The sequence below is a fragment of the Sesamum indicum genome, linkage group LG6 (genome assembly GCF_026168435.1).
Source record: "Sesamum indicum cultivar Baizhima isolate 11 linkage group LG6, ASM2616843v1, whole genome shotgun sequence".
Classification (NCBI taxonomy): Eukaryota; Viridiplantae; Streptophyta; class Magnoliopsida; order Lamiales; family Pedaliaceae; genus Sesamum; species Sesamum indicum.
In genome coordinates, this window is record NC_142662.1 from 16,000,126 (window position 1) to 16,018,566 (window position 18,441).

An 18,441-nucleotide genomic window follows, 5' to 3' on the forward strand; every position below is an offset into this window, starting at 1 on the left:
TTATTGCAGATATATACAAATCTCTCTTAATCTGCATGTGTAAATTGTCTTCAGCCGAAAGGACTTTCCTGCAAACAACAAAGCTGGGCCGAGGCATAAAACAACCAATAGGACTTTCCCAACTGGCCAAATGTAGATTGAAAAAATCTTTTTTTTTTTTTGCAAGACTGTTTCCTTCTACTACAGCATCCCAACATCAAGTGTTACACTCCTGGACTGGGGGGAGTGATGATGTCCCCTTAAATATTTTTTCTTAAGAGTCCAAAATAAGGAGCGTGCCCCACTTCCTACAAGCCCATAAGTAAGGTAATAAGCCCATGACTCTCCATATCCTTACTAACTTGGTAGGCCCCAGAAGCGAGCCCAATCCAATAAGATGAGCCAACACACAATAATTGACGACACAACAACATGTCATTGATACCCTAGCACACATCATACTAAAAGATCTCCAGCTAACTTCAAGTAATCTAACTAGAATTAACTCTTTAATTTGCAAGTAATAGAATCTTAAAATCTTGTATAGGATGGGCAAGCTTTAGTTTAAAGTGTCACATCTCCATTCAAATAAGTCCAAATCCTAAACTATTTTTTTTTGTCATTTTGCTAATATAGGTAGCTATCGACTGTGGTAGGATTCACCCTTACCACCCTCCGAATCTTTCTCTACAAACGTTTATAAAATGGGACTTGTTGCAATCATTTGGTAACACACTTTATCACACTTCAACTCTTATTCTCCTTCTATTTCTAGGCTATTTTCACCTTATTTTTTGCACTCCATACAATTTTCTTCACTTCAACATCACTTTCAACCATCATTCTCATTTTAATTTAAATTTTTCCTTTCATTTCTTCAATAAACACATTACTGACTTAAAAATGAAAGTACTAACCTATATTTTACAAGTTAGTCCCCCATTAATCTTTGATTCTTCGTAAAGGTCCTTTCATCCTTGTAGTGCAGTTGGACCCCAATAGTATCAACTATATATATGCAATTATCGACAAAATACGATAATTATACAATAGCCCCATTTTTTCCTCAAAAACCAATAAAAAGAAAAAACCCACACAGGATTTGCAATTTGCAAATAGCACATCTTCCATATAGGAAAATTACCAGAGCTTTTATGCATCCGATAATGCAACTTCGGGTTATACATTTTTACGATAACCTTAAAATTAACTTAAAATATTTTCAAGATAGTACACTTTATTCTTTAAGTATGTTTCATTTTTTTAGTCTTGGTTTATTAATGTAATTATTTTTAATTTCATAAAGAATCAATATACCCAAGTGTCAAATTAAATTTATCATAGTGGATTGACTACAATTATCTCTTGCCAAAATTAAGGAAAGTGAAACAATAATAAAACTCAAAGGATGAGGCCCCAGTCTTGTGGTGCTCCCCATTATACAAGAAATCATGTATTAATAATTTGTGGGCTAGCTATCTCTACCTATAAGTCTCTAAAGTTTCCTACTTTTATACTTAAATTTTACAATGCATCGGCCCACCAGGCCGTGATGGGTATAAAGTCGCACTTTTCCATGCTCCACCATGTATAGTGCAGATACAATCAAGTACCATCCCACCCTCTCTTGCTCACTCAACATATCTCATTATATATATATATATATATATATATATATAATTTGTACCTTTCGAAAGAACCTTTCCTTAGCTAGAAAAATTCAGATGAAAACGATTATGTGGTATCCATCCTTTGATGCTTTAGTCTATATCTTCTTAAGCCGGGCAAAATAAAAGGGATCGATTGAGGAATTTTTCGTTTATTTCCACGTCAATCTCATTTAAAAAATTTAAATTATTAGAGAGAAAAATGATTTAATATTTTTCTTCATCTGTAAATTTTGCAGGTGTAACTTTTTCTTTTAATGGGTGGCAATACAATTTGAATTTAGAACCTCTCTTTCGGTTTGATTGTGGTATCATGTTAAACGATCACTTCATTTAAAAGGTTAAACCGTTAGAGAGGGAAATGGTTTAATTTTTAGGGAAAATTGCAGTTTACCCTTTGTGATATGAGAAATGAGTAAAAAACTCTGTGAAAAATAAAATAGCAAATTACCGCTTGTGTTTTGAAAAATAAAATAAATTACCCCCTACCTAAATCATTAATAGGGAGTTAATTAATTTGCTTCATTTTTTATAAGGTAATTTGCTAATTCTATTTTCATAAGGAGGTATTTGTCCATTTAACATATCATCGAGGGGGCAGGGAGGGGTAAATTACATTTAATCCTTAATTTTTAACATCTTAATACACCTCTTTCAAGTCCAAATTTTTCACGTGAAACTTTTCTTTTATAAATAAACAGTAATGGTAAACGACCATTTTATTTAAAATTTAATTTTTTTATAATGAAAAAAGATTTAAAATTTAATATCGTGACAATATTAAAAGACTATCGGTAGGTGAGATTTGGAGTATTTCAAATGTAATTTAGAAAAATAAAAGTTCTGTATATCTTTACGTTATTAATTATAATTCGGAAAGAAGTGCCGGAAAGTTAGTGTTTCGTATCATTACTTAAATTATTGAGAGGCTACTTTTGAAAATAATATTTTTGAAAAATAAAATCTTATTTTCAAAAGTCTTTTAGAGAGAGAGAGAAAAAAAAAATCACAAGTTGAAGACATAATATATGTATTGAATTATTTTGTTTAGATATAAATAGATAGAATATCGTCCTGAAGAGCATGTGACATGTGTCTGGACGATGGGAACTCAAAAAGGCTCTCTTTGTTTTCATTTTCTCATTGTCCAAAACATAACTAAAGACATTCTTAAATATTTATTTATATTCTTACAAAATCCTCATTTTAATGAATTTAATTGGATTCAATGCAATTTAATTCCTGTAATATTATAAATGAATAAATTATCTCTTTATGAAAAAAATAGTAATTTATTCCCAGTGCTTTTTAAATTGAAGTAATTTACGTACCCCACTGTCTAGGAAGGTAAATTGCTTCATTTTAAAAAATATAGGGAGGTTAATTGCTTTTTACAGTATCACATGTGGTTGCTTAGATTTTTCCAGAATTCAAACTTACCTTCTTTAATTTACATTAATACAAAGTACAAAATTAAAAATATCTCAAAAAACACACACATATTTCGACTTATCTTTCGATCTATATATATATTAAAAAAAAATTAATCATAGAACCAAACAAGCCCCAATGGAGTTAATTTGCAGAAATCATGATTGGTCAATAACATCAAATAGAGATAAGAGAAGAGCGTATTAATTGCGTGTGGGAATATATCTTTGCATATGGATGGTACAATAATACTTAGACGATGAAGAAAGATGGTGGGAAAAAGCAGATTTTTCAGAATATTTGGTTCCTTTGCATTTAAGTACTCATCATCTTTAATTCCTTAAGTCCTTCCAACATTAATATTCGCATGTTTTCACTGTCAGCAGCCATTTGGGTTTGATACACATCACAATAAGCATCGATGCATTGGCTCTTTGATGCCATTCCCTTACTCTTACAAAAGGGGTCATTTTATTTGGTTGTCCAAATTCAAATTAAGATAATGGGAAAGAATATATTGAAAAACTTAAAAGTTATTTACAGTAGTTCAGAAAATTCTTGCCCAAACTAGGCTTGATCGGATCAAATTAATTACAAAGTAAGTGTATTGATCACTTTATCTGAACTGTACATCAATCACACAGCAAGTGTATTGTACTTTGCCATATGATTGGTTCAAGTTTGATCGAGTAAGGTTCGAGTTAGAATTTTTCAGCAGCTCCTACTTTTATGGTGGGAATAAGTTTTATACAAAGTTTAAACAACAGAGAAGGTTAGCAGTATTGTTGGAAAAGTAGAAATGAAAATTAAAAAAAAAAAGAAAGTTAAGTTTAAGTGTTAGTAAAAATAACTTAGTGCAGACAATTTTTCCAATCACATGCAGAGTAATGAGCTGCTTATAACTTGTGGCTTAATTTGAACAGTTCAAAAGAAGTTATAAGTTAAAAACACAAACTTCGTCATTCTCATTAATAAGTTGATAAGTGCAGTTGCAAACACTCCCAATACTTTCTACGCCAGTACTTAATTTCTTCAGTAATTTTTTTAATCCCAGTATGAAAAATTCTTATCCAAAGAAAGTGTATCACATTTGCTATGTGATTGGTCACTTTTCCTCAACTGCACACTAATCACGAAGTAAGTGTATTACACTTATCATATAATTTATTTAGATTTTAGTCGAATCGGGTTCAGACTAGAGTTCGCTTCAAAGAATAAGAAAGGAAGAAAAGGGGCAAGAAGAAAATATCTAAAAAGAACAGTGCACATATAGTTATATTATATAGCAGAGTACAGAGAAGGAGGTACCTTAGTGAGGAATATATGTTGAGGAAAGACATTAGAAGTGAAGGGAGCTAAGAGGATCCCTATTACTACCATTTCTTGAACTGCAACAATTACCACTCTTTCTTTCATCACTTCTCTCCTTCTCTGTCGTTCATATTGAAAACAAAAATGGTTAAACTACTCGAGAGACTATTTGGATCTTTGGTAACGGCTCTAGCATATTGTTTCTTTGGCTATCAAGATCATAGCGCCACCAAAAGGCCGAAACACAACTACCACCACCGCGCTCCTACGTCCCACCGTCCGCTGTCGTTGCAGGTAGTATTACTTTCATCTTCTGCTCTCCTGATATTTGACGTAATTACTTTCTACTCTACTTGAAGTTTCAACTTCTTGTTTTTCTTGTTATATTTCATAGCTAATAGTCCAAGATGAAATGTGTCAACTTCTGACACACATGATGTTTTTCAAGACGACGTAGGTATCAGTGTACTTTGTATGTGTGTGTGAACACATGCATAGTAATTTAAGTATAAGTTAGATTTTCATATTTTTATGCTTAGAGATACTTGTTTTGTTTCGCGGTGTTTACTATGGGAGATGGGATTCATGTGTGATAGGATAAGAGTGGACTACGTATTGGGATTGAGTTAAAATTAATTATTTTAAGTGCTACAATTTTTTTTTTTTTTTGTTTATGTGTATTGATAAAATAATGGGTATGACTAATATAATATTTAGTCTAGACCAATTTGAGATTGAGATGTGAACTAATTTGTATTTTCTAAGAAAATCCTGACATTATTTTACTAAGACTGTTCATAATTAATTTTTTTTGTTAAAAAATACCATACTAAATATATTTTATTTTATAAATTTGTTTATATTAACTTTTTGGTTAAAATGCAATATTAATTTTTATATACAATATACATTAACTGGCACTTTTCATGTACACAAATATATAAATTTATATACACAATTATATGAATTATAAAAGTTAAATATGTAATATATAATATAATTTATGTAAAAGTTATATATAAATATATATATTTAGAGAGAGAGAGAGAGAGAGAGAGAGAGAGAGAGAGAGATGGCGGACCGGAGGAGAGGGGTGCTGTGGTTGAAAATGGAGGAGTGAGGTGGGCGACGCCAGGAGGCAAGGGAGGTGGCGGAACTAGGGAGGAGTGGGGAGATGGAGGGCAGTGGCGGATGAGCGAGCAAGGTAGGAAACGGGGAAGATGGAGATGGACTGCCAGGCGAGGCGAGGGAGGTGGCGACAATGGGAGATGAATGGGATGGGAGAGGTGTCAACGGCGCCGACGATGGTGAGAATAGGAAGAATATGAAAGCTTGCAAATTTGCCAAGTTTAAAAAAAAATTGTCAAAAATGGAGCATTGATGGCACAAATGGAAATAAAATATTTATCCAAAATAAGTGAGCCCCTCTGAATTTAAATCCCACCACCTTTGGTGGGATTTAAATCCACCTATTTTTCTTGTTTATACTAGACCGGTCTGACTTTTGTCAAGCAGGCCAGAAAAAAATAAATGAACATATCAAATCCGTCCCAGTAAACAAGGCGCAAGGGAATAATCCAATCAAATCGCAAGATCTCTTTTGAGATTTTGAGTTCAAATTTTGAATGTTTGCTTGAGTAGAGATGAATGTGTGTGTATTATAAAGAAGAAACCGTGCGTCTGTTCTCAGAGTTCAGACGCTTAATTAATTACGTTCTTTTGTGTTTTGTGAGTTTTTTTCCCTCTTTCACTATAATCTACTTGTAGCTTTAATTGCATTAACAATCCCAATATCCTCTATCTTGTAAATTGGTTTTCATCTTATATTGCATTTTACATATGGTTTGTTGTATTTTCTGTCTTGTAATTATAGGTATTAAGTGTTTTGATCCTTAAGAAATAAAACTTACGATTTGGTCCATTATTTTTGTAAATTCCACGATTTGAGGACATATTTTTACAGAAAATTAAAAGTCAGCCAAAAAACCATATTTTTAAGTTACGTATGCCTTCAAACTGAAGTTGACATATGAATTGCACATGGCAATACTATAAAATTAAATATTTTCAGCAAAATATGTTCTTAAATCACGAAATCGACCAAATGACAAGTTTCATTTTTTTAAGGATCAAAGCGTCAAATTAAATACCGTATAAATATAGAACCGAAATTGCAATAAAGCCTTCTACATATATAACAATGTTGTATATAAATTATATGCCATTTACATACGAAGAAGGTATTGTATACACATGCATTATGTGATTATATGTGTCGCACCATCTTAAAATTATGAAAATCCGAATAGAGTGGGATAGATACATTTTCATGGCACGCAGAATTTGAAAGATGGCATGGCAAAGATGGTATTCAATTCCTTGGTGATGGGAGATTAGAATATATTTATACTAATATAAAAAAAATATTTTTTACATTTAAATAATAACTTGAGGCACTGTCGTATCAATTTTTTTCATTGTGTTGATAATATTTTTAAGTCAGTTTTTTTTTTTTGAAACATGGTTTAATCCAATTTACCTCTATGTGGTATTATAAATGAGCAAATTATTCTTTTATGAAAAAATAATAGCAATCTATCCCCCTCTGTTTTTTAAAATGATGCAATTTATCTCTCTGTCTAAAGAGGTAAATCCTTTATTTTAAAAATTATATACAGGGGTAAATTGCTGCATTTTTTTAAAACACAGGGAGGTAAATTGCTATTTTTTTTTCATAGAGGGGTAATTTGCTCATCTGCAATATCACAAGGGGTTGCTTGTATTTTTTCCTTTTTGTGGTGTGTTTGTTTATATATTTTATTTTTATTTATATTATTTTAATACGTAAAAGATTATTTATTATATGCGCACAGAGACCTCATGCCATAACATCGTATATATGCATCTTTATATGTATATATAGGAGCTAGGTAGATAAAAGCATCTAACATATATATATATATATATGCCATGCATAGCTCAAGGGCTGGGTAGGGTAATTATAATATTAATTAATTAAAAAAGGTATGTAATATAGTAGTAGTAGAGAATTAATCCAAAATGCAAAAGGAACAAATGCAAATGGAATAAGAAGAAAGCTGGAGGCATATTAGCATATACATATGTAATTATGTTTGTTCACTTTAGTGGACAGCATCTTTGGTTTTATATTATTGTCTGAATAGTTAGATAATTGATATTTTTATTTTTTTAAAATAAGACATATGTGGAAGTCATTCATATATTTATTGGATAAAATACTAAGAGCTTGTTGTGTTAAGATGAGAAATTGATGCAAAGTAAAAATAAATATATAATTAAAATAAGATATATATTTTAATTAGAGAGAACAATTTAAAAGGGTAGTAAAACTGGAATATATATATATATATATATGTGGAATCCTCGAAAACCCAAGTTTATTTTCGTCCAATTTAGTAGAAATATAAGGTTAAAAAGGTCAAAACTATAAATCTTATTTTTATTTATTATATTACCTATATATAAAAATAATTTATCTATAAAAAAATGCTCCCTTCAATTGAAATAATAGTCTTTAAAAAACCTCTTATTTGATGTATATTTATTAATGACTTTTCCAGTCTTAATTCTAATATTTTTAGTAATTTATAATTATTTAGAATTTTTTTTAATTTTTAATACAAAATAGTGACGATGAAAGACTTAGTTTGTAAAATTATAAAAATTTAATTCATTTTTCGTAATTTCTTTTGTCCGTATCAAACACAACGAGGTATTTTATTTATTTATTTTTTTTACCATCATACCAAACCATCTACAATATATATATATATACATATATCTATGTATTATATAAATACATATAAATTATTACTTTCCTTCCACTAAATACTGCCTAGTTATGTTTCACAGACTGTGGACCTCAAAGTCAGGATGTGTTGCACAGGCTGCGAAAGAGTTGTCAAAAATGCCATTCGCAAACTTAGAGGTACCTTACTTACTTTTATTCTAATTAAATATATATGAAAATTTTTTATATTTTTCATCCCATAATTTAAATTTTGTATACTTTTAATTCCACTTCTCATGTAATTTTTTAAAAAATCCTGTAACTTATAAAATTCTCACTTTCAGTTCTACTACCAACTTCTATTAGGAAATTGACGACAATATGCGTGGTTGTTTTCCTCTGTTCTGAAATAAAGATGGTCACATGGCTTATCCGTGGTTTTCTCAATCAATTTCGTGTGATAGAATTAGGTATGATAGGATTAGATGGGATGAAATATTGACGGATAATTAATCCAATCATTCATTATATAGTATTTGGTTTCACGTATTGTATATGTGTGATGTCCCATATGATAATCTGATATGGTATTTGATTGAAATGATTATAAAGCATGATTAAATACGTTATTTCACTACAAAAAGAAAGAACATTAGTGAAAAAAATCAAGTGACAATTTTAATATTGTCTCTAATTGTATATACTTAGCTACAAGAATATTTATTTTGTCACAATAATGAATTTCATGATTTTTTAATAGTTACTATTATTTTTTAAAAATTGTTATTAGCAAGAATTAGTAATAAAAAAATGTGCACAAAGTCACTAAATACAATTAGTAACACATATTGTATATAATGACAACCTAGTGAAAACAAATAATAATTGTCGCTGTATGGTGTTGTCACTATAGACGTGTCACTAATTATATTTACTGACAATTTTATACATAATGTTTGTCATTAATAATTATATAGTGATATAATAATTTTTTTTTCACTTAATATATAATTTTAGTGATAACTTTAAAATTGTCAATTGATATTTTGCTACTAATATCATACTTTCTTGTTGTTTTTTTTAAGTTATTTCATTTCTACTCCATTGCTTGTGAATAATTAATACAAAAGAAAAAGAAACTCTTATTTATTGAAATATAATTTTAACAATAATAATTGTTGTGGAATATATATATATTTTTTTAATCTTTAGTCATATATAACAGACGTTTAAAATAGACATTCAATAACAAAAAGAGAGATATGAAGGTTTAATAATTTTGAAAAAAATTATAAAAGTATAAAAAATTCTACTTTCTTAAACTTAACATCTAATCAAAATTCAAATATTTCTCAAAAGTATAAAAAAAAATGCGGTATTATTGTTTTATTATATTTTATTATTAAATTGTCATAATTTGAAGTAAAATTTTCAAACATGCATGTATTTTCACTAGCAAGAAAAAATTAATGTGAAGAGTGAAACGGCATATAAAGAAATTTCGTAATTTTACCTTAAACTAACTGATGAGATAGTGTATCCCACTTTGTATGCGGGATACACTATGCCATAAATTAGGATTGCTACAATGAGGTGAATCAGACGTGTGATTATATATGATAGACAATTTTATTATGTCTAATCACACGAAATCAGACTATATATACACACGTGATTGATGATTGAATTAATAGGGATCGACTCGGTGGAGGTGGACTTGGAGATGGAGAAGGTGAGAGTGATCGGATACGTTGATCGTAACAAGGTGTTGAAGGCGGTGAGGCGGGCGGGGAAGAGGGCGGAGTTCTGGCCGTATCCAAACCCGCCGCTCTACTTCACGTCGTCGAGCCACTACTTCAAGGACATGACGAGTGAATACAAAGAGAGCTACAACTATTGGCGCCACGGCTACAACACCGCGGACAGGCACGGCTCTCTTCACGTCACCCACCGCGGGGATGACAAAGTTAGCAACTTCTTCAACGACGATAATGTCAATGCTTGTCGCCTCATGTAATCTAATCTAATGTTCATGTAGATAAAGTGTGTATCATGAGCGTCTTCATCAATTTGAGTTGTGGTTAACATGGCTACCCCTATGCCTCAATTGGCTTAACGTGCGGGTTTTCAACATATATTATAAAAATAAGCGGAAAAAAATATGTTATAATTTATATTTTTTTATTTTTGAACTGTTTAAATTAAGGCTACATTTAAGTGAAAGGATTTGGATTTAATAGGAGGATTTTGAAATAAGGAATTCAAATAACTCCATATTAAATATATTTGGATTCCATCATAATATCAGAAAATATAGTTTAAAATGAAAGTTTGAGGATTCGAAATCTTTTGTTGCATGAATTTATCCAAACAGGTTTGATTGATTTGACATCCTTAGGTCCAATTTGATTCGGGTTGAGGTCGTTCGTCACTTCGATCGTCTTCGGAATAATACTTGGGACCTGAGAAAAGAGCAAATCTTTAGGTTTGCTGAGAAGCCCCCATCTAAGATCATTTGATGCTCAAGTTAATTTTGGAATCGAGATAGAAGAAAATGATATGAATGTATTTAATACGAGTCTAGTTGTAATAAATACCTTGCCTAAATGAAGTGTATTTATAGGGTCTGAAAGAGTCTGCTTGCTTGAGCCACGTGTTGTGATCTCGCCTTATGTGTTGTCAGGCAAATCAATAGCTCAAAGAAATGGGTCTCTTGAGCTGGGTTGTCCGACCTGACCTGAATCAGGAGGGCGCCACTCTTCAACATAAAATTGTAATAAACACTCCTTAGAGGTATTTATGTTATTTCCCTCAATAACAACAATAATCCCCCATCACAATTCCTTCAATCCAAACACTACATAACCTAATTTAGCGAGTATACACAAAGGTTTAAAATAAGCGCTTACCAATCAACTTGATGTGTGGATATTTATAATGGCACATTAGACACCTTGAATATTAACCAAAAATTTTTAATACCTAAAGAAATATCATAAAGTATTCTCCAGGAGACCTTCAGCAACAGTATGTTCGAAAACCTTATCAAAGGACTTTACATATATAATTATTTCACTAAGTACCCAAAGAATCTATGAGACCTCCGTACTTGGTGAAAAGGGCAGACATTCTTGAATAAAAAAAGCACTTGCTTGTCTTGGGGGACCACCATTTGCCATTGTTCATTTCTAGTATGTACGGCCCACTATATACCATAGATGATGTTTTAGATTAAGAATGCACATGAAATCGTACAACCTAACCGACATATATCGTATAATTATTGCTACCCCAATGTTCTACAGTTTTTTTCTCAAAGAGCTTAAACTTGTGACTTATATGAGCCTTGAAGAGCCATCGCCAGAATCCCTTTTGATAAGGCCCTAATGCTATTTTGTTTTGCAGGATCCAAAACATTTCTAAGAGATCATTTGAAGTATTCGGAGCAACAGATACCTTAAACACCCATTAAAATAGGCCAGAGACCTTACTGCTGTTTTTCGGAACAACACAACTTACTGCATAAAATGGGCTCAAAAGAGTGATTTTGTTTTACAACTTACACTTCTGAATTATTTAGTTTTATTAATTGAGATTTAAGTTAAAAATTATAAGCAAATTCCAACCAACTTCTGCCATAAATCCATTTAAATTATTTTTTCAAACAATTCAACTTCAACTTCAATTTTTTCTTACTTTTAAAATGTTTTCGAACATTTCAAACTTTTACTAGTCCTTAATTTATAACTTTCTTTATACCTTATTCCCTCGGAAAAAAAAAAAAACTATTATAAATATTCTTTTAAATTAGAAGTTATAAGCAGATCATATCAAATCTACAGTTAATAAAATAATTATTATTCTCACCACTAAAATAAAAATTACTGCGAACACCCCTTGAATCTATTGGGATAAATAAGGTACTCAAATGGGCTTTCCACCATCAGAAAAAAACTATGGACAAAGGTCATGGGCCAAGACTCAAATTGGGCTACAAATACCTACCTCGGCACAACGGGTCAATTGGGCTAAAGACATGCAGCCCGCATCACATACTTTTGTTCCCAACTTTGTAACAATACCTGAGCATGATGATGAAAAATCATGCCTTTTTAAGGCCCTTCGCACAGATTAAATGGCTCACTTCTGTGTATGTTGGGCCACAGCCTAGCCCCAGTGGATATTCACTTGGAATTCATGTTGCTCTTGGTCGGGAAATTTGGACTAAGCCTAGAATAAATAGAGCCTAGAAATTGTAACCATATATATATATATATATATTAGCGACCAGAGCATATTCGATGTGTGTCCATAATTTAAGATTATATTATTTTTATTTAATTCTATTAAAGAAAGAAAAAAATAATTAAATAACTGATCATCATAATTGATATTTTCCCAAATAATTAATTTTAAAGGTACATTAGTAAAATATTATTAAAAAAGAACTTAAATTTATGATCATTTGGTGTAAAAAGAAATATCCTTCAGGGTATTTTGGTTAATAGATACTTTTTCGACCAAATTACTATTACCCCTCACACTTACTAAATACTATAGATATATCACTACAAAAAGAGAAAAAAGAAAAAGCCTTTGTTGGGATGGAGTTTCTGGCGAAATTTCGTTGTTAATACAAGTTTTCGACGATTTTGGTGAAGGGAGTGGATTGGCCTGAGAATCGGGCGAAGTATGAAATAAAAATTTTTAAAAATTGAATAAAGGGGTGTACCCTTGATGTTCTCAAGCTATCGATGTATAAAACGCGGAGATTATAAACAAGCATTATTCATGCGTGGGCTATGGATAAAATAAAATGAGAAGGGCATAATCCAAACCAAGGGTTACCTTGACGTTTTCTTGGAATCGGCTACAAGCATTGCTCCTTTCTCCAAATTCAAATCTCTTTCACGGAGGGTACAAGAATAGAACCCCTCTTAGTTTGAAGGGTGTCGATCTGTCCAGGAATACACGGTGGAAGCGTGAAACAATAAAAACATACATAATAAAAACTCATAAAATCCGACCAAGGAGTGTTCCCTTGATTGTTCCTGGGTGTTCAGTGCAACATATGCATCATTAAACATACAACATAGAATCCACATAATCGAGGCTATAGATGAATATAAACGAGAGTTGCAATATACATAAATGTATGGTCTAGACCTCAACATAGAGATCCTCCAAAGACGATCCACACCATACCGAGAAAGGTTTGTGATCTCCTTGTTAGAAGAAATCAATCCTTAAAAAAAATATGATCTAAGGAATCACACTATGAATTAGTGTATTTTCTTTTATCTTTTCAAGTTCCTCACTTGATCTTAGATCAAAGAAGACAACAAGACAGTGAGATAGTGAGAGACAGAGGGAACGGGCGAGTAGAGTAGTGTGTGAGGGGAGCAATTGTGTTGTGTATCATGGAAGAATATGAATAACCTAATCAGTCAAAATTCAATTCCTTAATTATACAATCTTCTATATGATATGATGTAAATCACACGATATGGAAGAAACATCCCATATGGCAGAGTTGTGCTTTATAAGAGCACAACTTGGCCAACTCTAGTTTTCTTACAAGGAAGTGTCTAACTTCTCCTTTCCATATAAAGAAGTCAACTATGGTATTGGGTCCTATTTTAGTACTGAATTGGATTTTAATTTAAATAAATTAAAATAAGTCCAAAGTCCAATTGATTTAATTCAAATTTAATTTAATTAAAACTCAACTAAGGATAGTCTATGTCAATTAATCCAATTAAAGACATAAGCCCGTTTCCTCTTAATCAATAAATCTAATTTATTAATCAAAATAAATCCAATTCAATCAATTAAGTTAATTTATGTCTTTTAAAATTAATTCCTCCATTTTTTCAGTGATTTGTGTATGGCTCTTTAAGCTTACTCTCAGCTAAACTTGGACTAGCTAGTGTCTAATACAATTGACTAACTAAATCTAATTTAATTAATTATTCCTGATCAACCATTAATCAGGAACATACATTATCATGAATGGTCGTTTAGCAAAGGTCCATAACACTTACTAGGTGAATATTTGTATAAATATTTAGGCTCTGGAGTCCCATATGGATATGGTCCTTTGGTCTACCGTATTCTAGCCTTAGTTTAGGGCATAGAATTGAGAGTTAGTTCCTATTTTGGACTAGACATCTACGCTTAGTACTCAAGACTACGTTCGCTCCATTAATCGACATGGGAAACCATTTCCTATTTAACCAATCCTCGTGGCTATAGGTTTTAAAAGCATGAATGTATCTCCAAGTGCATAGGAGATACTGCTATCATATACTGATATGGAATAGATCCTCTTATCAAAATCCGCCGCCCTCTCAATACATTCTGACTGCACTGGACCAGGTTTACAACATATGATCATGTTTATGACACGATCATCTCTCGCCACATCCGAGATACAACCATTGTACGTATGTAACAATCATGGTTTCTCAAGTCTGAGACAGACAAGTCATTTCAATCGATTTCATACTTTGTAACCAACCCATTAAAATAGTATAGATGTTTAATATCTGCCGCCAATGATACACAATACTCATCCAATATCTCCCCCACCAACCCTCTTTCCTTCTCCACTCCCCACCTACCCACTTTCTTTCTTCACCCCCACCCTCCGCCACCCCTTTTCCTTCTCTCTACCACCGCCTCCCTTTCCATCTTTCCACCTCCCATTTCCTTCTTTTTCCCCTCCACCACCAACTTCCTCTCTCTCTCTCTCTCTCTCTATATATATATATATATATATATATGAAAATCAATTTTGATGCTACATTGGCCGATATTCACCAGTTTAACCAGGTTTTGACCCAGTGAAGACTAATATTCTTTTAGGTACTTTGCTAGTTCTTTTCTTACATTTTTGCATGCTTTTATATGATGAAATAATATTGTGGGGGAGGATATTCGGTTATTTCAACGCAAGCCCTCCAATGCTCAAATGATCAACAATCAATCTAATAGATAATATCCAGCATACTCTTTCATCACTGCTATAAAATACATTATAGTCTTAACCCACCTTGACACAATTGATAGTGTGTTTGGTTGAACTTATAAGTTTTTCATGACAGTTTATAAGATACTTGATGGCTATAACATAAGTGTAGTTTCCAACTAATTTTGAAGATATTAACAAACTCTTACAATTTTTAATGATCACATTAATTATAAATTGTTATTCCTCTTATTTTATACAAACACTTCAAGTACTTATTATATTAGGATCTAATATTTTAGAAGATATATAAACATTTTATACAATATATGAATTTACAAGATATTATAAAAATATTTAGTCAAACACCCTCTTATAACTCGTGCGGCGTGTTCATAAAATATATAAGATAAATTACACTGACACTTTTGAGATAGTTAATGTAATTACATAAGCACCTCCTGCTTTTAGGGTTTAATGTAATTTACATTCCATAGTATTGAAAATAAATAAATTACCCTTTTATGAAAAAAAATAATAGCAATTTACCCCTTATTTTTTAAAATGAAGCAATTTATCCCCCTAAACAGGGAGGTAAATTGCTTCATTTTAAAAAATATGGGGCAAATTGGTTAATTTTTTTTATAAAAGGATAATTTGCTCATTGTAATATCACAAGGGGGTGTTTGCATTTTTCCCCCTACTTTTATAAATTACAAATACATCCTATAAGATTGCATTTGTAATTATACATCACCTATTCACAAATAAAATTTACAAACATAATTCTGTGGTGTGCGGGCGGAGGCCCGCCGACTGTAGCTTCATTTGTTCGCATTTTATCCCCATCAGAGCTCAAGTTAGGATGGTCGATCACATGCTAAACACGTGCGCTACACCTTTAAATTGTAGACAAAAAAGTGGAGGAGAACCAAAAATGCTAATTTTTTTAAGTTACGGGACTAAAAGTGTTAATCCTGAAATAAATAAGACCAAAGTGAAACGAGCCTAACTTATGAGTCAAGAAATGTTAATTTCCCCTAATTTTGTACATTATTCAAATTTAGCCAGCACTAATACTACTTGTTAACAAACTTTCACCGAAATCCTATCTTTCTAGTACAGTAAAACCTCTATAAATTAATAATTTCGGGATCATGAAATTTTATTAATTTAGAGAGATATTAATTTATCGATAAATTAATATTTTAGTAATTAAAAGAAAGACTTTTTAAATTCAGCAAATTTAGTACATATGTATTGAAAATAAATGAATTCATATATGTTTCATTGATTATATTCATGCATCAATCAATTTTTTGTAACTAATTAAATATGTTCATGTATAATATCAATTCATTGTATACAATTAAGTATTATATTCATAGACGCATGTATCAATTCATTGAAATTACTTAAATATACATGTTTACATTAATTCGTTGCACTTAAATAACTATTATAGCCAATTAAATATATTCATGCGTGATGAATGAACATATACTATATAAATCTCAATATGAAAAAAAAAATAATTCATAATACCCAACCATGTCTTTTCATCTAAAAGGCATCGCAAAATCATCTATGAATGATCAAATGCGTAAAGCACTACAGACTTCATATTTTAGCAAATTATCATAATATTTATAATTATAATATTTATGAATTATTAATTTAGAGTTTTAATGGTATCTAATATTTATAAGGGAATTTTCTGAAAAATTATTATCTTATTATTTTATTGAATTTGATGATTTTTTACAAAAGTTCAAGTTGGAATCGAAAAATTTTATTATTTTAAAAAATTTATTAATTTATAAAGTATTAATTTATAGAGATTTTACATATATAAGTTTGCTCATAATTTAGGTGATCTGCAGGTGCCTTCACTGAAGGCACTTCTTTTACGGCAAATGATACCAACTTTTATCACTTTTATGATTTCAACATTTCGTCTTGATGCACTTTGATTTTCCCCTAAAAAAAAAGTAAATTAGTAAGAAAACAGAGTTTCTGGTACTCAACATTAGGAATTAAATATAATAGAACAGTAATGATTTGAATCTTCCATTATATTTTTATATTATATATTATATATTAATATATGATTGAACGTGTTCTTTTTAAAATTAAAAATATAATAAAATTAGATTATTATTTAAAAGTCGAGCTGCATATAATACACGAATAAACGTAACATCAGTGTGTGATGTGAAAGAAAATCCTTGCCCAACAGTAGTAATTTTTGAACTTTTATCACACTTTCGTATCACATATTCATATATTGGTGTCACACGAAAATGTATGGATACTTTTGTAAAATTAAAAAGAATGTTTAAACTTAATTATTATTTAAAAGTGAAGTAGTATACAATACACATGTAGATATAATATAAGTGTGTAATGTGAAGGTGTTAAAGCAAATACACTTAATTGCATTTATAACTCTATAATTAATTTTAGTTCTGTAATTTGTTAGGTTATAAAATGGTCATTCATCTTTTCTAAATTCGCGCCAGAATTATGATGTCACCCCTGTTCAACTTTAAAAATTCTGGTCAATTATAGGTAAAATTATATTTTTGGTCCTGTAACTTTAGGTCGTGAGGACTGTTGATCCTGTAACTTACTCCACTTACACATTTAGTCGTTCTTTTTACAGATTTATTTCTCAACATCTCACATTCCGTGTTGACAATTTTTCTCACCTTCACACTGTAATAAATCTAATTTTTTATCTTGTAACTATGGATCATAACGACTTAAACTGTCAATATAGGACGAAATTTTTCCAAAAAAAAAAATCAAATGTGAAATATTCAGGACGGAATTCGTCAAATAAAGAACTAAATGTGTATATGGAGTAAGCTATAGGATCCAAAGTACAAACGAACTAAAGTTACAGGAAAAAAAATATAATTTTACCCCAATTCTATTATGAAATCGCAAAATAAAAAAAATGAAGAATTATTTTATAATATTAATAAATTATAAGATTAAAATATCAAATGAGTATAAGGATAGAATTAAACGTATAATGAAATGAAGAAAACACTGAAGCAAGTGATAATAGAAAGGGGTTAGGGGATGGATGAAGACAAAAGTGGGAAAAAGAAGAGACGAAAAGGGAGAGAAAGAGGGGATGGGGATGGAGAGAGCGACGGAGCACTGAGGTTTGGGAGGTGATAAAAGTGGGGAATGAGAGGTGTGAACTCAGCATTAAATGAGGGAGAGAAAGCTGCAAACTCTGATAGTGGGTTCAATTGGGACAATTCAATCAATGAAATCAATATCCACTACACAGTACT

At 30.9% G+C, this 18,441-nt stretch overlaps 1 protein-coding gene and 1 long non-coding RNA gene across 3 annotated transcripts; one reads left to right on the top strand and one right to left on the bottom strand.

The window, feature by feature from the left end:
* The first annotated feature begins 4,352 nt into the window (after window positions 1-4,352).
* LOC105164391 (heavy metal-associated isoprenylated plant protein 30) lies at window positions 4,353-10,334 on the top strand. Its single transcript, XM_011083035.3, has 3 exons — window positions 4,353-4,682; window positions 8,283-8,358; window positions 9,855-10,334. The coding sequence occupies exons 1-3, from the start codon at window positions 4,533-4,535 to the stop codon at window positions 10,175-10,177; spliced, it is 549 nt and encodes a 182-aa protein (XP_011081337.1). The 5' UTR covers window positions 4,353-4,532; the 3' UTR covers window positions 10,178-10,334.
* Window positions 10,335-10,475: 141 nt separating this feature from the next.
* LOC148787856 (uncharacterized) lies at window positions 10,476-13,709 on the bottom strand. 2 transcript variants are annotated; one of them, XR_016065755.1, is made up of 4 exons: window positions 13,327-13,709; window positions 13,009-13,117; window positions 10,758-10,897; window positions 10,476-10,622 (listed from the first exon to the last, which is right to left on the bottom strand). It is a non-coding gene; the product is annotated as an uncharacterized LOC148787856 (long non-coding RNA). The 2 variants fall into 2 exon arrangements; XR_016065754.1 differs by having other exon boundaries at window positions 13,009-13,709.
* Between the last annotated feature and the right edge of the window lie 4,732 nt (window positions 13,710-18,441).

What these genes read in the sequence shown, in the direction of transcription:
- LOC105164391 (XM_011083035.3), top strand. Translation starts at nt 4,533, where the DNA reads ATGGTTAAACTACTCGAGAGACTATTTGGATCTTTGGTAACGGCTCTA. An exon ending in ACCGTCCGCTGTCGTTGCAG is followed by an intron (nt 4,683 to 8,282) that starts GTAGTATTACTT and finishes TATGTTTCACAG; the next exon opens with ACTGTGGACCTCAAAGTCAG. An exon ending in TGCCATTCGCAAACTTAGAG is followed by an intron (nt 8,359 to 9,854) that starts GTACCTTACTTA and finishes TTGAATTAATAG; the next exon opens with GGATCGACTCGGTGGAGGTG.